This window comes from Macrobrachium nipponense, chromosome 41 (genome assembly GCF_015104395.2).
Source record: "Macrobrachium nipponense isolate FS-2020 chromosome 41, ASM1510439v2, whole genome shotgun sequence".
In the NCBI taxonomy this organism is placed as follows: Eukaryota; Metazoa; Arthropoda; class Malacostraca; order Decapoda; family Palaemonidae; genus Macrobrachium; species Macrobrachium nipponense.
The window spans coordinates 34,285,843-34,310,031 of record NC_061102.1 but is presented as its reverse complement, the minus strand read 5'-3'; the positions used below and the strand labels follow the sequence as shown (position 1 = coordinate 34,310,031).

At 38.3% G+C, this 24,189-nt stretch overlaps 1 protein-coding gene across 1 annotated transcript in view; it reads left to right on the top strand.

The window, feature by feature from the left end:
* Positions 1-24,189, top strand: part of LOC135212665 (GDP-fucose protein O-fucosyltransferase 2-like) — a 75,806-nt gene that overhangs the window by 15,299 nt on the left and 36,318 nt on the right. The window contains 4 exon segments of the mRNA XM_064246315.1: positions 4,263-4,513; positions 10,896-11,007; positions 13,090-13,225; positions 17,903-18,017. Coding sequence (XP_064102385.1) covers positions 4,410-4,513; positions 10,896-11,007; positions 13,090-13,225; positions 17,903-18,017 — 467 coding nt within the window. The 5' untranslated portion in view covers positions 4,263-4,409.

Sequence of the window (24,189 nt, the reverse complement as noted above, 5' to 3'; positions counted from 1 at the left end):
TAGAAAGTTACAGGTACCTGGAGGACTACCTTGCCAATGGTTAGAAAGTTCAAAACGTTACCTGGAGAAACTGCTTGAATGCCGAGAAAGTTCAAGGTACCTGAGAGACTGCGAATGGTTGAAAAGTTCAAGGTACCCTGGAGACTCCTTGGAATGGTTAAGAAGTCAAGTACCCTGGGAGGGACTGCTGAATGGCTCGAAGTTTACAAGGTACCTGGAGAGTGCTTGAAAGGTAGAAAGTTCAAGTTACCTGGAGACTGCTTGAATTCTTAGGCACAAAAGTTCAAGGCACCTGGAGAAATCTGCTTGAAAAACTGGTAGAAACTGGCAAGTACCTTGGAGACCTGCTGAATGGTTAGAAAGTTCCAAGTACCTGGAGACTGCTTGAATGGTAGGAAAGTTCAATTACCTGGAGACTGCTTGAATGGTAGAAAGGTTTTCAAAGTACCTGGAGACTACTTGAATTGGTCCAAAGTTCAAGTTACCTGGAAAGACTTGCCTTGAAGGTAGAAAGTTAAAGTCACTGGAGGACATACTTGAATGGTAGAAAGTTACAAGTAAACCTGGAGACTGCTGAATGGTAGGAAAGGTTCAAGTACCTTGGAACACTGAATGGTTTAGAAAGGTTACAAAGTAACCTTGGAGACTACTTGCAATGGTAAGGAAAGTTTCAAGTACCTGGAGACTACTTGGCAATGGTAGAAAAGTTACAAGTACCTTTGGCAAGAATACTTGCCATGGTAGGAAAGTTACAATACCTTGGGACATGGCTTGAATGGTAGAAAGTTACAAAAGTCCCTGGAGGACTGCTTTGATGTAGAAAGGTTACAAGTACTTGGAGGACTACTTGCATGGTAGAAAGTTACAAAAGTACCTGGAGACTACTTGGCATGGTAGAAAAGTTCAAGTACCTGGAGGACTACTTGCATGGTAGGAAAAGTTACAAAGTACTGGAGGGACTGCCTTGAATGGTAGAAATTACAAGTCCCTTGGAGAACTGCTTGCATGGTAGAAACAAAGTTTACAAGTACCTGGAGAACTACTTGCTGGTAGAAAGTTACAAAAGTACCTGGAGACTACTTGACAATGGTTAGAAAGTTACAAGTACCCTGGAGACTACTTGCATGGTAGAAAGTTACAAGTACCTGGAGATACTTGCATTGGAGAAAGTTACAAATAATTGGAGACTACTTGCATGGTTGGAAAAAAGTTACAAGTACCTGGAGACTACTTGCATGGTTAGAAAGTTCAGTACCTGGAGACTACTTGCATGTAGAAAGTTACAAAGTACCTGGAGGGACTACTTGCATGGTAGTAAAGTTAACAAAGTACCTGGAGACTACTTGCATGGCTAGAAAAGTTACAAGTACCTGGAGGGGAACTACTTGCATGGTAGGAAAGTTCAAGTACCTGGAGACTACTTGCATGGTAGAAAGTTCAAAAGTACCTGGAAGATACTTGCCAGGGTAGGAAAGTTACAAGTACCTTGGACAACTTGCAAGGTAGAAAGTTACAAGTACCTGGAGACTACTTGCATGGTAGAAAGTTCAAGTACCTGGAGACTACTTGCATGGTAGAAAGTTACAAGTACCTGGAGACTACTTGCATGGTAGAAAGTTACAAGTACCTGGAGACTACTTGCATGGTAGAAAGTTACAAGTACCTGGAGACTACTTGCGTGGTAGAAAGTTACAAGTACCTGGAGACTACTTGCGTGGTAGAAAGTTACAAGTACCTGGAGACTACTTGCGTGGTAGAAAGTTACAAGTACCTGGAGACTACTTGCATGGTAGAAAGTTACAAGTACCTGGAGACTACTTGCATGGTAGAAAGTTACAAGTACCTGGAGACTACTTGCATGGTAGAAAGTTACAAGTACCTGGAGACTACTTGCATGGTAGAAAGTTACAAGTACCTGGAGACTACTTGCATTGTAGAAAGTTACAAGTATACCTGGAGACTACTTGCATGGTAGAAAGTTACAAGTACCTGGAGACTACTTGCATGGTAGAAAGTTACAAGTACCTGGAGACTACTTGCATGGTAGAAAGTTACAAGTACCTGGAGACTACTTGCATGGTAGAAAGTTACAAGTACCTGGAGACTACTTGCATGGTAGAAAGTTACAAGTACCTGGAGACTACTTGCATGGTAGAAAGTTACAAGTACCTGGAGACTGCTTGAATGGTAGAAAGTTACAAGTCCCTGGAGACTGCTTGCATGGTAGAAAGTTACAAGTACCTGGAGACTACTTGCATGGTAGAAAGTTACAAATACTGGAGACTACTTGCATGGTTGAAAGTTACAAGTACCTGGAGACTACTTGCATGGTAGAAAGTTCAAGTACCTGGAGACTACTTGCATGGTAGAAAGTTACAAGTACCTGGAGACTACTTGTATGGTAGAAAGTTGTGTACAGACTTTAAATAACATTCAAGTATCAAGAGGAGCGCCACCCTAGTTGCAGTTATGACTGTTTTGTTATGCTTGCTGCAAAGGCATAGGTTGAAGTTAAAGCTTTTGGCAGATGACATCCAATTTGAGCTCTGAAAACATCTTAAGATGCCAATAAATTACCCATATTCTTTAACATTTAAATATTAAATGAAACTTAACATTTAAATATTTAATAAATACTTGCCATTTAAATACTTGACATTTAAATAATTAAGGAGAACTAAATCAAAACTAAATTTATGATATTAGGGAAGGAAAAATAACTAAAAGCCTCGGTGATTAAAGTGAATATTCTCATTTTATTTCTGATTAAATCAGTGTTTAAGGTACACTGCTGTTTGCTATTGTAATTTGCCTTTTAGTGCTTAAATCAGTAGGACCAGATAAGAAGCCTACTGTAAGTCGCGGGGAGTAAGCTAGAGACCTACTAGACTTGTGGTAAACAGAGGAAAGAAAACGGGGCGGGGTGGGGGGAACTAAGTAGGAACTACAAATGTTAAATTAAATGAGAACTTGAAAGACAAAAAATGGTCTAGAAACTAGAAAAAAATTTTATTGAAAAAAAATTGAGGAGCAACAGTTCTACTATTAGTTTTTGTCAACTTTATGGAAAAGCAACACAAACACATGGTATTAGCAAGCGAATGTGGCCCAAATAGAAACAAAGACAAAAACAATATATTAATATTCAGTGCCTGGTATAGTATTGACGATGTGGAAAATATGCAACACACAGAAGGAAAAAAAATTAAGCAGATAAGATAACTGGGTGTAACGATCACAGCGCCTCAGCGGCGTGATTGGTATGGTATTAGCGTCCCACTTCGGTGGTCGCGGGTTCGTTTTTCGGCCATTCCATTGAGGAGTGAGAGATGTGTATTTCTGGTGATAGAAGTTCACTCTCGACGTGGTTCGGAAGTCACGTAAAGCCGTTGGTCCCGTCGCTGAATAACCACCGCTTCCATGAAACGTAAAAGCACCATACAAAAAAGAAAAATGTAACGATCACTGACATGACAGACTGCTTCACAGAACAGATAAAAAGGATCCAAATTAATCGAAGCAGATGCCATATATGGCTAATGCAGTCATTGGTAAAAGCTGTAACAGGGTGAAGTAGGAAAACTCTATTGGAAAGGATTAGCAATGCCATCCTTATCTATGCTATGGAAGTCGTGAAACTCTACAAGAAAATCATTAACTACAAAAAGTAGACAAGTACATAGAACAATTCTGAAAGCACCAAGTTACACAGCAAGCTGTGTTTTAAGATCCGAAATAGGGGCTTCTTCCTGCCACTCGAGATATGAAGAATAAAAGATTTTATCTGAAACAAACTTGAGAGTGGTGGAAATAGGCTCCTGTAAGAGATAACCATGAATCAATACAAAAACAAGAAAACCCCTTGGATTATGTAAGTAAAAGAGTATACGAAAGAATTAAACAGTTTTAAGTAAAATTGAATCGCTTGAAGGCAAGCGGCTAAAGTAAATAAATAACTGGGACAGGGAAGGATGGCAGAGAGAAATGAAAGACAGAGCATTAATAATCTACAGAAAATATAAACACATAAAAATAGAAATCTGGTATGCTGACCAGTGGGCCTAGACTAGGCACATAAGAATGAAATGGATAGGAATAGGCTAAAAGGGGAAGATACAAAATGTTTGCGCTGAGAAAAAAAAAAAAACTTAGACCTAACTTACTCTTATTGCACATCATATAATGAGATTAGAAATATAGTTTTGTGCAGCATCCTTATCCGGAAAATAGAGGAATTAATAGCTAATATACTTTTATTACAGATCTGCTGAAGGAGGAAACTGAAAATAGGAACGAATTTAATTATAAAAGAATTATGGAATTAGAGAAAAAAACTACAAGAAGAATACAACGAGCAAGGGAGCCGTTTCAAAGCTAAATCCCTCCGACTACTACTACTACTATTTAAAATGAAGTTTGTCACTGCTGTTGCATTATTCCTTCTATTGGAAGGACTAATAGGTCTGGCAAGTTTAGATGAAACATGTGAAATTGGAGCTTCAAGAACGGAAAAGTAAGTACGCCACAGGCTATTCTTGAGTACGATGTTTCTGAAGTGTCATCCGGGTCTAGTGCAAAGGAAGACTGCCAACCAGGCGATGTCGGTACTCAGTAGGGCAACGCCTTCCATCATTAGCATTGTTAGGAGACGCTGAATTGTTAGCATTGTTAGGAGGAGAGGCTGAATTGACTTGGAATGGCCACAAGCAGTCACCAAGACCTAGCCAATGAAGACCTCCATGTACAGTATGCAGCAAAAATCGTGTGACTTTTTTATTTTTGTACTGGACAAGCGTTGTCTCAGTTGCCACTTAGTATTAAATCTCGTATTTTTATAAACGTGTATATATGAGGAAAAGTTGGTCACTTGTTAGATAGAATCTTATAATTGAAATATATTGGAACCTGAAAACCAAAAATATTTCACGCTACAATATTTCTGAACGAAAACTAAATACGTTACTGTAGCATGAAAACTTCAGATCACCGTGACTTCCAGAGTCGTGTGGAATCGTCAGTCTGGACACTGTGAAAGAGGACATCGCGATGGAGAGCAAGGGAAAAGTTGAGCAGAGCCATAGTCTAATGATAAAAATGGGTTGGCATTTGGGATATGAATTCGAAGTTATTACTTTTAGCTTTTGTGGCTTTGTGTATAAAGCAAATGTTAGTCGAGATCATGATTTCGATACTTGCAATAAATTATGGCTTAGGCTTAGGTTATAGCTAGTGCTACATAAGTTTAGTCTCCCGAGGGGTTTCTTCAGTTTGAAGAAAAGTAAATAATAAATAACTGAATAAATAAGCGAGGTGAAGAGTAATCTTCGCTATTAGAAACACAACTAATTTATATTATTTTACTTTTTACTTTAGGAATGGAAGACTATAATCAGGTCGGATATTATCAGCTACAACTGTCGAGTGCAGATTCTACAGAATGACAACTGCAACGTTATATAAACAATAATGGCTAAGGCCAATGCTATTGGCTTTATAAACATACTGGGCTATATTCCAGACCGCAACAAGTTGCATCAAATCTTTGTAACTTATGAAGGGTGTCTATAAGACCATAAAGCAGGATTTGTGAAATTCTTCCACAGTCTTGGTGTGGTATACTTCCCGTCATTATTTTCTTCATAGGCCTATAGGCTTAATGAGAATGATATAATCGAGAAGCGCGAAGTGCACTTGGCCTACGGGTAAGGCAAGCTAAGCCATTGGCGGGCCACTATGCACCCTTCACCAGTGGGTCTAATGAAATCTTAGGTAGATCTCAAGAAATGTAACTTAGTAAAGGCATTAATAAACCAAGCAGCAAATAATGAATATGATTGATGAAATAATAACGGTACTTAGTAAAGGCATTAATAAACCAAGTAGCAAAACAATGAATATGATTGATAATAAAAACGGTATAGGTTAAGTAAATGGTATACCAATATAATTATTTTTAAAAAATACGTATAATTCTTTGAAATACATAGGTCCCTGTGAAAAATAATATACAAATTCCAGCAAAACAAATAGAGTAAACACAACCTCGTCTTTTAAAACACGTCATACATATATAGCTACACATACATACATACATACAGAGAGAGAAAGAGAGAGAGAGAGAGAGGGTTAATTAATATTTAGTATGTGAGCCTAGGTTGTCTATTACCGAATTAAGCCGTCTAGGAATACTGTCAACCAGTCTACTGCAAATATTTTCTTTTCCCCACGCATTGACTCCCACACTGACAAGCAATGGCTTATGATGGCTTGTTTACTGTTCAGAACGGAGCCATCCCATTCCTTTGTCATAATGGCCCATAAATTTTCAATGGGATTGAGATCCGGAGATTTTGCAGGCCAGTCGATCCGAATAACTTCTGGATGCTGCTGTAACCACTTCTTACTGGCATGCTATTATGAACAGAGGAGTTGTCCATTGCCAAGAATATGGGCAACGGTTATCCGGAATCAGTAGCATCCTAACAGATGGAATCAGCACCTCGTCAAGAATGTCAACCATATGCCTGCCATTTAATCGCTCATGGATTGGCACTAAAGCACCTGAGTCCGCAAGACGACCATCCAACCCAAAGGCCAGCGGTTATCCTCCCACTTCGTCGATTTGGTTCTACATATTTATCCTCAAATCTGAAAAGAAACAATGACAGTGGGCTTACTTTTAAATATAAAAGAAACTGTTTTAACTGCAGTTCTTCCTCTCATCAATAGATCTTATGGATTAGAAAAAAAGAACTGGCGCTTTTATTAAGCCATACTTTCAGTAATATTGCTATAACACCGAACTTTTAACTTTTAAGACTTGAAGTGCATTGTTAAGAAAACACTATAAGGTTATTCTATAAAACATATTATATTATATATAAAACTAATATATTATATATATATATATATATATATATATATATAATATTATATTATATATATGTATATATATATATATATATATAGATATATATATATATATATATATATATATAATATATATATATATATATATATATATATATATACAGTTCTTTAATATGCATTTAACCAAAACTTATTTAAATATTAGAAACAGCTACGTCAGTTGATTTCTGCCAGACTTAGTTTTACAGTGAAATAATTAAAAGAAATCTTTGGTTGTAGGCCTAATAGTATATATTATGAATTCGGAAAAGAGGCATAAGGAAAGTTGTCATAGCATAGTAACCTTAAACGACTTTTAAGTCAGTGCAATGTGTATTCAAACATTCACGAGACTCGAAGGAAAGCTAGCACGAACTTCCTCTGCGACTGGTTTCCCGCCAAGCAACACTTCGAAGCGCAGGCGGTCGAAGCGGAGCGGGATTTATAGACCTTTAAACTGCTTCCTCAGTAATGACAATTCCCAACTCCCACCCTAGGTCATTTCCAGTCATTATTTCTCCCTGATTACATCGTAACTTCCATTAAAGATATTTGTCAGCAGGTTTAAAAAACCAGTGTAAGAGGAATTACTATTCATTAAAGCTTTAGCATGTATACAGACTAGGCCTATAATACAAAGTATATCACACCTAGGCTACCACGTAAAAATATAAGGCAAAATAAGTAAATGTTCATTACCTGGTTTTTCCTGGACGCCAGCAGTGCAGTCTTCCTGTTGGTCGTTTGCAAAAAGTCTTCTCGTCACAAAATATAACAGTTTCCCAAAACTGCTCGCTCTTGGACAGATATTCGAGCGCAAACCCGAGACGATGGTCCATATGCGTCTGTGTAAGTAGAGGCTTGAGCGCAGGTTTCCTACATAGAAGACCAGCTTCTCGAAACCGACGTCTTACAGTGTCAACTGATGTTTGTATATTTGTTTCTCGTTTCACTGAAAATGGTGACGAAAACGGGTGTTTGTTGGTTATAAAGTTAATTAACACTCCGTCTTCTTCTGCGGTTGTGCAGCGGGGTCTCCCAGATCTAGGGTGGCTTTTCAATCCTTCTCCGTCGTTGTATCGTTTTAGCCATCTATACACAGTTGTCTTGTTGATATTAAGACGATTAGCTATGTCTTTTTTTTGAAAAATCTGGCGAGATGCAGCTCAACTATAGCTCTCCTTGTTGGGGGTGACGTTTCCGGTCGCTGTCGGGTTGCTCCAACCATGTTTGGCAAATGACCACAGTTGACGTCATGTTAGGCCACGCCCACAACTACATCTCCGTTACGTTCATTACATTAAATAAATTACTATGATGGCTAACATGTAAAATTCGTTTAATATTTACGTCTTTTCATATTTACCATGATTAAAAACTAAGGTGTTAATGTTTTTTCTAATGACCTAGCTATATTTTGATAAAAAATATATAACATTATACTATAAAACCATGCTAAATGAACTGTATCTTTTTATGAGCGAAGTTCCAAAATGTTTCGCCGTTGCAATTCAGTGTCATTAGAAATGTGAAGAAGGTAAGAGTTGCCAGTTAGTCACTTTTTGAACGAAAATCACTGAAATCGGGTCACTCGAGTTTTGCTGCATACTGTACCATAGGGTAAACGACTGAGTGGCGTCATAGCGGCCACCTCCCCTGGAACGTAGCCACCTTCCGAAAAAGTACTTGAATCCTCTGCCATGACTGCCCCTGATTAGCTATCAGTCAAGAGGAATGGCCCATCCAAGCGCCTCAGTGGCGTGATCGATATGGCCTTGGCCTGCCACCACGGTGGCCACGAGTTGGATTCTCGGGCATTCCACTGAGGTGTGAGAGATGTGTATTTCTGGTGATAGAAGTTCACTCTCAACGTGGTTCAGAAGTCACGTAAAGCCGTTGGTCCCGTTGCTGAATAACCACTGGTTCCATGCAACGTAAAACCACCTTACAAACCAAACCGAAACCCATCCAGGCAACACTCCAAGACCTTTACTCTCCACTTAAAGAGTTTTCTCCTCAAGTACAAAATAAAGCTATAATTTCTGATCAAACAGAGGTTACTAATGAAGGTCTAGCCATGCGCAATGCTAACTTACCACAATGACGCTCTTGAAATTTTTACTTAAAACTCCTTAAATGTAGTAGTACACTTCAATAAAGACCTTAAATGTAGACGATTGATGCTATCATTATGTTTGTCGAGTTGCTTGAGTAAACAAACCTCCCATTTCCTGTGCTAAATCGCAAAACATTTGTATTAATAGATGCTGGTACAGTTTCCTTACAACAGTGGTAAATGACGATACTGTTAGAGATGTGGCCGGGAAGTTTTCGGGGGTGCCGGTGCGCTAGATACCTAGGTAGTACCTATTTTTGTATGATTAAAAGTGAAGATTTTGAATACTTAGAATGTGAATTTATGAATTTCCATAATGGATTTTATAAATTCCATTTGCCACAGCATTCCATGGCCATAAGAAATTAGAAGGTTCAGATTTGAATAGACCATGAAATTGTATAGGGAAGTTAGATTTAGACCCTTATAAATTAACCCTCTTGTGATTTGATAACACATAGCGTGTCAATAAATTTTTTCATCAAGTGCACAGATGACGCTTTTCAGGAAAAATTCACGAAAAAAAATGCATTAATTATAGAAAATGTAGTTGACACAATTGGGTCAAGAGACGATGAATCCTGAAGAAAACGCAAACCCGACGCTGATAGCTTACTTAGCTATGATACAAAACGTTAACATAAGTAGGTTGGAGAATCTGAAAATTGCATATATGTATAAGTATATATGAAACTTAATTTTATCATATAAATACCATACAGGCAGTCCCAGGCTTACGACGGGGTTTCCGTTCTTGAGAAGCATTGTAAGCCGAAAATTGTCGTAAGCTGGAAAATCATAAAAAATCCTAAGAAAACCTGACTTTAATGGTTTTGGCTGTATTAAAAACTATTAAACTGCATTTTAAAGGATTTAAAAAAAAAATTGAATATTAATTATTTTGCATTTTTGGAGCCATATTTCTTCCGTCAGACCAGTGTCGTAAGCGGTGTAACCCTGGAACATGCGCTGTAAACCTGGAAATAATTTCTGAGGAATATAATTGAAAAGTCGTAACTTTGGAACGTCGTAAGCCGAACCTGTTGTAAGCCGGGGACTGCCTGTATTAAGTAAAGGTCACAGTATGTAGGCCATTAATTTTAGGGTTTTTATTAACTATAGTTTGCTTGTGATTATTTAACTCTGTTTTTATTTCAGTAGGGAGCAATTAATTTTTATTACTTGAGCTCATTTGCCTTCTACATATTATTCAGTTGTTACTAAGAGCTTACAAGCATGCTAAATGAAACATGAGTAGTTAAGAGTATTCATTCAGGTTCATTCAAATGTACTGATAAAATAAGTAATTGTGGAGTGAAGTACTTGTGAGAAAAAAAATTGTCCTTAATATGCAGTGACAAGGAGACATAGAAGAGGTATATTTTTGGGAAATGGGATGTTAGTAAAAATGAAACATTTTTTACCCTTACTTGTATAGTACTGTTTTGAAAATATTTTGGAACAAAGTTAGGTCCCTGACTCCATTAGAATAACCAAGTCAGAAGAGTATGCATTGCTGTTCAGTATCATCATAGATTTTGTCAGAGATATTCTGTAGGGTTTTATAATTTCTGTGGAAGAATCATTACACATATTAGCTTTTGAAATTCCTATGGCTGGTATAAAAATAGCCTTTTGTGTATACTATTTAGTTTGTGATTCTGTAACAGTGTACAATATTTTCAAAGAAACAAGTAATTTGAAGACTTGTAGCAGGGAGTTGAGTTGAAAAGTAGTTTTGTATGCACAATAATTGGAGGGTGTATTTTGTTCAACAGATTTTTAGAATTCCATATTTTGCCTACTGTGACTATTTCCTTTAAACAGATTTTTAGAATTATTTCACTTACTGTGAATATTTATTTTGCAGGTATCTTTTGTATACAGTGAATCCAGGAGAAGGGTTTAATCTGCGAAGGGATGTTTATTTAAGAGTAGCAAATTTAGTACGCAAGTTGAATGAAGTTGACAACTGGGTTTTGGTAAGTTTAAATGTAATGTATACATAATTTTAATTTTGAGTATATCTCTGTGAAGAGAAAGTCATGTAACTTTGGTTTTCACTTCACACATCTGGGTTTGACTTCACACATCTGGGTGTCACTTTACACACATCTGGATATGATTAGTTTTATCATTGCTGTTTTGATATTTGGTGGCGTTTCACAGTATACTACAAATATTTAAAGTTAGTGCAGTAACTATCATTTGTTAAAACACGAACCCCAGTCTGCAGTAGCAGTTACATTTAGACCCATCCCAGAAGAAGCATGCATCAGAGTCCTAGTGAAAGTTGGTCATTCTCAACTTGTTTGATATATAATTAACTTATGCTGTCTCCTTCACTATTTCTTGCCATTATCTTCAACATTTTCATTTTGAGTCTGGAATAATCATGATTTATAATGGACTGAGTCTTGCAGTGTTCAGGATTATATGCCAGCTGTGACCTCTGATATTAGTCTTTTGCTCTGTAGAAAAATATGGTTGGAAGAGATTAAATAAGGTGCAGCCTGTGGTTTTGTCTGAGGTTGGAGGACAGAGGGGCTGGACTGTGATAGATCTGCTCACTTTTTCCAGGACAGATTGGTGAATTGTCCTTTGTTACTTCAGCCACGACCTGTGAGACAAGTGATTTTAATAAAGCTGTGGGGATCATTGCAAAACAGTAGAGACCCAGTCCTCGATTGTACTAGAACTCGAAATAATCTCATTTCAATGCAAAATTTTGAGTAAATATTACATAGGAGCTCAAACAAAAATCCAGAATCAGACTCTATGAATCAGGTGATTTTTGCAAACAAAAGTGGCTCGGTCAGTCGCTGCTAGTAGGTATTGTTCCCATGCCCATTTAGTGAGGAAAAAGGTAAGAACCACAATCAAACTGAAGACAACTATTGGAAATTATGAATTGAAGTGTCAATAGCTGTGTCAATAGTTAGCTACAGTCACAACTATCAACACCGTAAACAAAACGTTTGTAATAATTGTAAAAACTGTAGGTTATTCAAGTGAATCACTAGTGATACAACTTTTGATACTGTAAACAAAACTACTGTAATTACAGCAATTACCGTCGATAATTACCATAATTAGACGTTAGGATGAGTGGGCTCTCACTTTGTTACAGATATACGATCTCTATCCGTAATTCTAAAAACTGAAAAGGTCTATAAGCCTAAACATTAATATTTTCTGAAGAAAATTATATTTGAAAAAGTTAAACATATATTACAGTAATAAGCATTGTCATTCTATGTCATTTGCATTTGATGTTGTTTGCATTCTCAAAATCTTGCCTGATTGGGTACTATCAATAAATAGAAAATAATTGCCAACATTTCCTTCATTTATTGATAAAACTTGACATTCACTGTTGGTTGAAGTTTAGGCTTTCCCCTAAGTGTAACTGTCTAGTACTGTATTTTCTGTATGTAGGGACTCATTCATGCAGGTTATCAAGTATCCAAGGGCCAGTTGAATGTGGGTAATTGAACACTAGAAAATGACTTCACCGCAGCATTTTTTGGTTCAGTGAGTGCCATAGTTAAACCTTGATTTGAGTTGCTTTAAATCATCAGGTTCATTATTCTGTAAACTGCCATATATTAAACATGATTATTAGAGATGTTAAGTAATCATTGGCTGGGATGATTACATTAATCTGGTCATATTAATTGCAGCTTTTGTTGGACCAGGATGCATACTCAGAAGGGTGGAAAATGGGGCTTCTCTTAGGAAGTGTCAGAAGATTGCTGCTACCATAGATTTGCTGTTGTAAAACAATGTTTATGTTTACGAAAAAATTCTGTTGTTTAGAAAATACTTTTATCTTGAGGAGAGGAGCCACTCTCCACCCTTCTGAGTACATATCCAGGTCCAACAAAAGCTGCAATTAATATGGCCAGATTAAACGTAACCATCCCAGCCAATGATTACTTAACATCTCTAATAATCAACTCAACTGGCCCTTGGATACTTGATAACCTACATAAGCTTCAGGTACTATTGACCTTAAGAAGTAGTGTGAGTTATATAAAAAATTAAAACTTTTTCATCTTTAGGTACTTCCACCTTGGGGAAATTTTTATCATTGGAAAAATACCAGGCACAACAAATACTTCCCTTGGAGCAGTTTTTTTGACTTGAGTAGCCTCAACCGTTGGATTCCTGCCATGGAATTAGAGGAGTATCTGAAAGGCAAGTGACCTCTTAGTTAACTGAATCTGTGAACTACAATATTAACATATAGTAATTGTTCATATGCAGAACAAACCTTCAGTCTTAACAATAGGTGCCAGCTGGAAACTGGTTAAAAACAATCAAAAGGTTGTAATGCAAGGAATCTGTGGCATCTTGCAACTCGGGCATAGCCGAGGCGAAGCATGGTCACCGACTATGCATGAACCCTGTGACGCATTCACTTTTTCTTTAACCACCTTGGAGAGTGGATGTTTGCTTTTGTACTCCTTCCCAAGCCAGATTTTATACATAGCCTGTGATTCCTTTGTGCTTTTTTAGGTTTTTGAGTGTTAGTGGGTGCTTGAGTGTTACCATGGATCCCCCCAAGAAGTTGTGGCCCCATCAACACATGTGTCTGGTCCTTCCATGATTCCCATGTTCAGTTTTTAGCTTCCTCCTTCAGTGACTCCCATACCACTTGCAGTAGTTGTTGTGCTAATTTCTGTAATATTACCAACCTATGACCGGAATGTCATTCCTGCTCTTACTCAGTGGAAGAATTTCTACAAGAAGAGGGAGCATTGTAGGATATCTACTCGTCCTCGTCCTTCTTGAGAAGGATTCATGCTTCCTTGAGAGGACCATTCTGCTCCCCTCCTTACAGATTTCTTCCCTCTGCTTCATCTTGTTGACACTCTCTCCTTCCTTTTCTTCCATCTATTCATCTTTGGAAGCATCAGGAGTTGTTCAGGGTGATACTGTGTTAAATGCTGCCCCCTCTCTTTTGGGAGGAAATCTCCCTCCCTGGAGAGAAGAGGCAGCACCATCTTGTTCCTTTATTTCAGTTACTGATTCGCACAAGAAGGTGGCCGTGTGGGCTTCCCTAGTTCTGTGGGGCCTCCCCTCCTTGGAAGACCTGTTGTCCCATTTCATGTCTGCTCACCTTGCATCTTGATTCCCCCAGCAGTCCCCCTTCCTCCTGACTTCCATTACTTTGGGTTTCGTGTGCTGCTGCCTAGAGGAACGCCATCGATAACTATGCCTCATTCTAGGCCACCCTTTATCTTGCCATCAGTGAGGCCATCGACTCGGGCTGCCAGTCCACATGCTGTGACATCATTCTCAGCAGCCTCTCTGTCTGTGATGTCAGCTTTGGTGATGTTATTCCTCCCTCCTGTTGCTGTGATATCACATCCAGCATCGCCCATGACAGCTTCCCAGACAGTTGCAACCCACTGGAAGCTTTCTTTCAGGCTATGGTTGACAGACTGGACTGTTTTTTGGAAGAGGCATAAAGGAGTGTCTAGCAAGAAGTTTTGCAGATAAACATATCTTCCTATGCTTCTCCTTTATCTCCCTCACTCTCAAGTTAGACGTTGGAGGATTCAGGACTTCGTCGCTTCACCTTCTGGGATTGAGGGAGATGTATCATTGTCTTCCCGACAAGGACAAGTCTCTCCTCTTCACAAATGTGAACATGTGCCAGCAAGTGATGATCTTCCCTCTGCTCAGGCATCTTGCCATTTCTTTGTAACCTCAGCCAGTTAGTTCTTCATAAGGATGACAAGGCTCCAATTAAGAAGTCGAAGGTGGTCTCCTCTCAGGTTGCTGATCCAGGGCCTTCTAGACATTTTCCTCTTCCAGAGACTTCAGTTTCACCTGTTCATCATCCCCACAGATGATGAACATGAAGTTCTTGGTGGTCTCTCATCTTGGTAGTGCTTCCTCATCCCTGCTTGATGGAAGAGATCACCTTTCTCCTGTGACCAAGAAGCCTTGGCATTTATCTTCTCGTTCCCTCGGGAGGTCCTACATTTGTTGTTCACCTTCCAGAATCGGGGGTCATGACCCTTCTAGACAAAGAGGCGATCTTCTTCTCCCAGACCTTCAGACGTGCGTCATTCAACATCATTATTGAAGGTGAATTCAAGATCTTTTTTTCCATTGTTCGATGACGTATGTCTCCAGTGGCCACAGGTCAGGATGAGAATTGTTCTCGTATGCCTTCTTTGCGTTGTCGATCTCTGATGCTGGATCCAGAGGAGGGGGAGAGTCAGGAGTTTCTTCTTTTTCGGAGGTTATTGATCTCATTTGTGAGTTCGATAATCTTTCAGGTAAGATTCAGACTCTTGTATGACCCCTACGGGCATAAAGGCCTTGTTTGGCCCGAGGAGGGATGCAAAAACTTAGTTTGAGCTGCCATATTCTGCCTTTGAGCTATCATATTCTGCCATGTTCTTGGCATGCTCAATCGATTTTACATCGTATTAATTCTTTGGTCTGAGGACAAGAGAATTCTGTGTTTGGATAGGTCATGCAAGCTTCTTCCTCCTCTCGTTTGGCATAAAAAGTACTATACAACCAACATTGTTCAATTAATGTCTCGACAATTTAATTCAGATGTGATCCGTCTGAAGCCTGGCTTGTCTCTAGATCAGGTTAGGGCTGAGGTCCCTTTGTTGACTTTTCAAGAGGCTTTTACTTTGAAGTCTACTGCTGCTTCTGCCTTTCAAATTGTATCGTGGCTGGACTTATGGTCGTCGGCGGTGGCCACGATAATGTCATATCATTCTGAAAAAGGTTCTGTCAGGTTACCTTCCTTCGTCAGGTTGCTTCAGTCTGGCATGAAGGCCATCTCTTACCTGGGATATCTCGATGCCAGTTTGTGGGCTAACCTGCTCCTGATTGGAAAGTATGCAGCACTATCTCAGAATGGAGACCACTTAGTCCCAGCTTCTCTTTCCAAGGACACGGAAGATGCAATAGACAGACAGCATGCTGACACCAACAGTCGGCTAGTCCAGCAGACAGTCGCAATGTCAGAGGCTCATTCTCATCATCGTCCCCCAAGGCAGAGTAGGCAGTCACCCCCAAGGAAGTCTTTGAAACTGCCGACATCGGTTAAGACCTCTCGGCTACCATCTCCTTTGAAGAGGAAGCCACAACAGCGTCCCTTTTAGCCTCCCTCTTCCAAGCCAGGAAGGGCCAGGTCAGGTTGTCAATAGAGAGGGTGCCACTCTCTGCCCATTGCCATGGGTAGGAAGGATGCCTGGCAGGCCATTGGGCCAAATGGCAATTCCACGGAGCAGAGAAGTGGGTAGTGGATGTCCTTTGGGTGGGGTATATACTACCTTTCAACCCCTCTCCCTCTCTCAGATCATCCTCTTCACAACCTGACATATGCTTGAGGTTCACCAAAGCATCTAGCTCTTTAGGAGGAAGTGTTGAAGATGTTGGTCAAGGGAGCAGTGGAAAAAGTGCATTATCCTTCCATGGGGTTCTACAGTCGAATCTTCCAGGTTCCAAAGGCTAGGGGTGATTGGCAACCAGTGATAGATATGACCACACTGAACCAATTTATCAAGAAGATAAGGTTCAGAATGGAGACAACCCGGACAGTTTTGTCAGCCGTGAGGTAGAACGACTTCATGCTGTCAATAGACTTGAAGGATGCTTACTTCCAGATTCCAATTCACCCTTTGTCCAGGAAATTCCTTTCCTTCAGCCTTGGGGAGCAGGTGTTCCAGTTCAAGGTCTTCGCTTCGGCCTTACTACAGCTCCTCAATTGTTCACAAGGGTATTTACTCTAGTGTTGATGTGGGCCCATGCTCAAGGGATTTGCCTGTTGAGGTACCTCAGTGATCAGCTGATCTTGGCAAGTTCCAGGAAGAAACTGGTTCGGGACAGGGACCGTATTCTTCGGTGTTGTCAGACCCCAGGTATTGTGGTGTACCTGGAAAAGTCTGATCTATTTCCCAGCCAGAGGATTCTTTACTTGGGGATGATGATAAATACAGCATCATCAAGGGTTTATCTGTCGGACCAGAGGTTGCAGAAATTCAGGACTGTCGCACTCTCCTTCCTTTTTGCTATTCCTGGGTTAGAAGAAAGACTGAATGCATCATAGGGTTTGCTCCACCTAGTCTAAGGCTAAGTTGCCAGATGCTACAGATTCCTTGCATTACGATCTTTTGATTGTAATGCTGGTTTCCAACTGGCACTAGAAGATTTATCCTGTTGTTAAGACCTCAGGTTTGTTAGCCATGGAAAATACAAATTTATTAAAAATTTGTCATGTTAATGTATATGCCCCCTTTGCCATTCTGTACTGGTGCTGAAAATTACTCACCAATGCCGAAAATCCAGTTACCAGCGGTGCTAGACAAGCGCTGTAAAACCGGATCACCGTTAACTGATGCTGCTGCTGGCAAGTGGGGTCTGCCTGTATATGGGAATTGCAGGAATGCCCAAGTTTCTTTGCACACACACTGCCAGGCTGTCCCATGAGATCATAAAGGCTGGTTATTTTTTTCTTTTAGGATTGATGACAAAATTGAAAATTTAGACATTGATTTTCATGGAGATTAGTCTTAATTTTGTGAGATTTCCACGCCAGGACCTTGTATTAATTTTAGTCATATGAAGCAGTAAGTATAGGAGTTGGTATTCAACTTTTTGTTTTCAATTGAGAGGGGTAAAAATGAAAAGATTGGAGAATGGAACTTATAGATTAAAATTGATGTGTGTGATGTCCCTTCTTCTTAGATACATTATTCTTAGATAAAATATTTTAGTAATATAGCAGTTAAGTTTTCCTCCTTAAACCAAATTTCTTAATGTTTATTTTATAACTATTGTAGGTCACATGCATTTTTGTAGTTACTCATTATATGTATAGAAATTCATATTTTGCAGCTCAAGGTGGAACAGTGGATACAACATTCATCTTACAACATTATGCTGAAGGCTGGTCTGGAAATTGGGAGGAAAAGTATGATGAAAGGCCTTGTAATGAACAAGTTCCATTCATGTAAGTTCTTAAGTAGTATATCTGACACAGTTTTGTTCATTTCTGGCTGAATTTAAGTACAGTGGTACCTCGACATACGAAAGGCTCAACTTACGAAAAACTCGAGATACGAAAGCAAATACGAAAAATTTTACAGCTCTACATACGAAAAGTTTTCAAGATACGAAAGGTTGTTGCTGTAAAGTCCCGAAATTCGCCCGGACCACCAAGAACAATTTTAAAACTCCCGCGCCACCAACTGAGTAAACTCGCCACCATCCTCCCTCTCTCCCATTGGTTTCTGATGCTAGTCACCCCATAAGGTCCTGCTCTCCTATTGGTCAGCATCTACCCCTTGTGCTTTAAGTATTCTATTGGTAAAAGGATGCTGTAAATTGAAAAACTTATTCATACAATACATTTAATAAAAAAAAACATTAGGTAAAGATAGAATAAAGAATAGAAATGAATGGTTATTGTGCTGTTTGGTAGTTTCAGTAGTTGAAGAGAGATAATGAAAATTTATGGCTTACTGTGTAAAGTGATTGCTTGGCGATCGTTCAATACTCGTAAGTGCTGGATGTAAACAGAAGTTTGGAAGCTTTTTTTGTTTGTTTATTATAGTTAATGGTTACTTAATAATTATTTGAAATGAGTACATGCAATACATTTAATAAAAAAATTGTGAATTACATATCATAAAATATAAAATAAATCAGACTGCCAACAAATACATATTTTTTAGAATTCTTCTTCTGTTTTATTATTACGTTACGTATACGTATGTTTCATTATAGCTGTCAGTAACTCGGTATCTCCATTAGGTAAAGATAGAATAAAGAATAGAAATGAATGGTTATTATACTGTTTGGTTGTTTCATTAGTTGAAGAGAGATACTAATGAAAATTTATGGCTTACTGTGTGCTAGGAAAAATGATTACTTGGCGTTCGTTTGATACTCGTAAGACGGGTAAGAGCTGAATGTAAACAATAGATTGGAAGGTTTTTTTTTGTTTGTTTGTTTGTGTATTATAGTTAATGATTAATTAATAATTATTTGAAATGAGTACATACTGATTATTTATACATTTTATTGGCATGTTCTAAGCTTTTAGCTTCTTAGGTTTAGATGTCAGAATCATAGACTAGGCTACAGTAGCAACCGCTAACATAGGCTAGGCTTATTGCTAAGGGACATATGCTAAAGTCCTAATATATGCAGTAAAAATGGGGTTGAACATTACATGCAGTTGAATATTACTCAAGTATGTACAGTACTTTGCCTTTTTGGAGTCATATTTCTTCCGTCGGATCGGCGTTGTAACCCTAGAACATGTGTTTTAGGCCTGGAAATATAATTTACTGGGGTGTTTTTGGAGGGCTTGGAACGGATTAGCCATTTTACATGTAAAATGTGGTCCAAGATACGAAAACTTCATGATACGAAGGCCGCCTCGGAACGGATTAATTTCGTATCTCGAGGTACTACTGTATAACTTTTAGTTTTAATTGTAAGTACAGTAAGTAATATATATAGTTTGTTGTGGTATTTTGCTTTTTATCAGAGGATTTTACTTCTAAAATGTCACTGGGTAATTACCTTCCTTTCCCATGGCTTTTGGCTTCATGGTTCTATTTTGTGTACAGTATACGTAGAATTGAGTAGAGTACAATCTTTATTAAAAACGTAATAAAAAAAGTTTGGTAAATTTTTTTGTTGCAAACCCATTACTTCAGAGTAGCCTAACCCTATAAGTTGCATTTCTTCTGTATTGTTGAGGATGACCTCACCACCAGGTATGGATTATGGACTTTGGTTCACTGATCATCCTAGTAGTAACCTTGGAATTTTTAGTTATATTTTTGCTTTTTTTTTTCCAAATGTTGAGTCCCTTTGAATTAATTGTACTCTTGATGCTTCAAGCTAGCATTTTTCCTGTTAGATATTTTCTTCATGCTACAACATGAGAATGTGTATCCCTGGCAAACAGTGTAAAAGATTAATGGCATATTTGCTAGTGCAAAGATTGTATTTCCTGGTATCAGCTTTAGTACATTGGTCCCTCCGTATTTGTGGGAGATGCATGCCAGACACACACACACACACAATAGCTAGAACCCACAAATAGTTAGAACCCCTATAAAGGTGCTTAAAACGGCCTATTTTGTCAGAACTTGAGAAAAACCCTCTAAACATTTTTATACGTACCTGGTTTTTTGAATAGTTTTATCAGAAAAAGTGCATTTTATGATGAAATTGATACAAGAAAAAGGAATTTTTCTATATTTCTCATATAAAAATACCACGAATAGGCAAATTTCCTGCGAATAATTGGGGGGGATATGTTCCAGAGAGAACTTCACGAATCTGGATAATGCAAATACGGGGGCCCCACTGTTATACTCTGTATGCTAGGAGTTTTATCTTGGCTACAACTAAAATGTGTAATAGTTTGTCTATTACAGTTGTGGAAACTTCTGATCTCCAAATCTCCTCTCTGCTGACATCTCATTCAGGTGTATCAGTGTTTATTCCCTCTTGTATGCATTAAACTTTCCTATACGCCTTGATGTGGGACCATCACGACGTGGTGAGAGGGCTCTTGAACCCCAGGAATTTGTTCCCAGGTTTTAGTCCAGTCTCATATATTAGTTTATATATATTTATTTGGATGACTAATTTTGTGGAATTTTCCACTATTTGTAAAATTTATTGGACCTGACAAATAGGAAATGATACAATAACTGGGACTGGGTTTATATCCAAAGCTAAATAGTGGGACCTGTGGTAGGATCATCAACCACCTGATAATGTTTGGACCTGAGAGATATTAGATTAATAGCTCAAGGGCAGAACTATTCTTCAGGGCTGGACCACAGATTCCAGGGGGATCTGGTTCTGGAGCTAGGACTCTTGGCATTTTTTCCAGTTTGTCCATAACATGATGAGGGTGGGGATGATTGTATTCTTGTAATACTTTTCAGTCCTAGCAAGCAGGTCTGGCTTACACTTGCACCACTTAAATCATGTTGTTCCATCCCCTGTGGGGTAGGGGAGGGATGTGGACATTTGGGAGTCTGTTCTCACTTGTGCCATTGGTGGAAGAATAACCTTCATGAAAGTTATCTCAATATTTTTGGGTTTAATATTTTTTTATTCAATTATTTATGACTAGTGACTGTAAAGATGCTAGTACCCCTGTGCCCTTTGATGATGATTTGCACGGATGACCACCTATGACAAGGCCTTGACACAAATGACAAATCTTGGCATGAACTTGATTATGAATATGGAATTCTACAGTGATGGTACTACCTCTCAGGGTGGTCATCACAAATTGAAAACTTGCCAGTGTGGGAACAGTGAATAATTTGAAAGTATTACATGTAAAGCAATGCCTTTGGAATGTGACTACGAAACACTCACACTTTTGTTTGCTAGTTATGGTAAAATTATAGTTAAGAATGAACTTTGATGAAAATGAAGGAAAATGGGAAGCATTGGTAACTTTTTAAAAACGTGAAGCTTCACTCAAAGCCTGCAGCAATATTATTACTATAATAATGTCAAAATTTGTAAATAGACTGTCAAAGGAGTACTGTCTGACAAGACCTCTAAAAACATGGATGTTTATAGACCATCTCAATGGGTACAAGTGGCTCAGCCAAATTTGGAGGACAATGAAACTTTTGAAAGAACTCCCAAACATCCAATGTGGTTGGTAGTATCTGTTAGATAGGGAAATTTTAATTATTACAAATTTAGTGGAGAGTACATACAAAAAAAGGTTGGGTATATTGATATGGGTAACATCTCGAGGTTTGGTAAAGGCAGTGTCCTTGCACATGACAAATCAAAGACCCAGTCATTAATGCTGACGCTGAAGAAGTTCGAGAAAGATGACACTTATTATAAAAGAAGTTCGACCACACATGAATTTCAGTTTTGAGAAAGGAGTAGTATTTGATAGACTTTTGTGAATTGATGGAAAGTGAAATATTAGAAATTAGTCCAACTTCTGTATGGAAGGCAAGAAAAATTCCACAGCCAAATAAGGTTCATTTTAACTTTGAGGAGTCTGATGTATCATCTTATGTCAATTTTGGAAATGAAAGGTCAAAGTCAAATCATTTTTATCAAAACATCTGCAGTGCTATAACTGTTTTCAATTTGGTCATCCATCCAGATTCTGTAAAAACGATAAAATTTGTAATAGTTGCTGAGCCCCTGAATATGGTCCTTGTTCAAAACAACCAAAGTGTATTAATTGTGAACAGGATCATGCCCCATCCAATAAAAAGTGCAGCCAATATAAATATGAAGAGGCAGCTGTATGTAAAGCTAACGCTGAACATAAAAGAATTAGTTATGCTAAAAAATTAACTTGGTCAGACAAGACCTATGCTATGGCTCTGAATTCCGTAGCCCCTATAAAAACTCAGGCCAGTAATGTAACACCTTTACCTGCTGTAAAAGCAAAAACTCCTGAGAATAAGACCCAGTCATCTGATCTAGGTGCTTGGCCTCCTAGGGGTTGAAGCACCTATCTATAAGGAAGATGTGACTACTTGCACAGTAGAATAATCTCCAATTGATGAAACCTTCCCTCTGTCTCTCCCATCTCTGCAACAAGAAACCTTTAACAAAGGAATGGAACAAGAACAAACTAAAGGTCCAAAAGAGTAAGAATGCCTTCTTCCTCTCCTCAGTCTGCTCAAAGTATGGAGGTTTCCAAATCCCATAAAAAATGTAACGAGAGTGAAGCCAACAGTGAGGGTGCTTCTGCCTCAGAAACAACCGAGGAATAAACTTCCTTGGGTAAAAAAATAGTAGTTGAAGTCCAGTCTATTCCATATCAAAAAGCTAATAAAAAACATAGTGGAGCTAATCATAAGCTATGTATATATCAAGACAATCTAAAGAATCTCTTGTTTAGAAAAAAAAAATAATCTCTTATAAAATCTCATAAGGAAAATAAATAAAAAAAATATTGTAGATTACAGTAGAATTTCCCTTGGCAGATACTAGCAGCAAAGATGCTATCTGGACTTTTTACAATGGAACTGTAAGGGACTAAGGACTTTTTCAGAAATCCTAAAAGAATTACTGCGTGAGCATAATCCAGGGGTTGTATGTCTCCAAGAAACTGAATTAGGGGCTGCAGTATACAATCCAGGTCTAAACTATTGAGATCTATAAGATGAGCCTCTCTGACAGGGGCCGTGCCCTTGGAGGTGTTGCAATAATTATCACTAAAACTTTGCAACATTTTGTTCCCCTGAACACACTTAAAGTAATTGCTATCTGGGCTACTTTTGACCGTGAAATTGCAATCTGCTCTCTTTACCTTTCCCAAGATTTAGGTCCACTCTTGGGGACATTCAAGGTTTAATAGACTTCCTCCTTTTTAACTAATTGGTGATTTTAATTCTCGGAATCCACTTTGGTAATTTTTTGAAAGAGGGTAGAATCACTGATGACATTGTTAATAATAATGGTGTTGCATTTTTTAATGATGGTACTACAACATACATTAATAATAATGACCTTACACTTTTTAATGATGGTACTATAATATAATAGCTATTCAGGTGATTCATCTGCTATAGACTTAAGAATGTGCTCTTCTTCTCTCTATCTGGATTTTAACTAGTCTGTAAATGAATTTCTATGTGACAGTGATCACTTTCCCATTCATGTGAAGTTTATGAGAAATGTCCCCTCGAATTACACTAATAAATGGGAGGAAAAGTAATCGGATAAGGTAAAATTTCAAGGTGTTAACCTATCCCGTGAATTTGAGTCTTGAGTCCCATGTAAAAGCTTATGAGTACTTTACCTCTGAAATATTGAGTAGTGCTGATAACTCAATACCCAAGACCAAAGGGAAACCACATAGACCGGCTGTTCCATGGTAGGATAAAACCTTTGGTAATTTGAGGAAAATTACCAGGATATGTTACAGGGATTAGAAATCCAGTCATTCTACAACAGCAGAATCTATGTACCAACGAGTAATTGCAAAACAGAAGATGTCAATAAAGTAGAGAAGAAATCTTGTGTTTTTTTTATATAAATGGCTTAAATTCCAAGACCCTACAAGGTTAATTAGGAAAAAGATAAGAAAGCGAAGTGGCAAATACGTTCCATCGCCAACGCCTTATCTGAAAATCAATGGAGACCTTGTCATG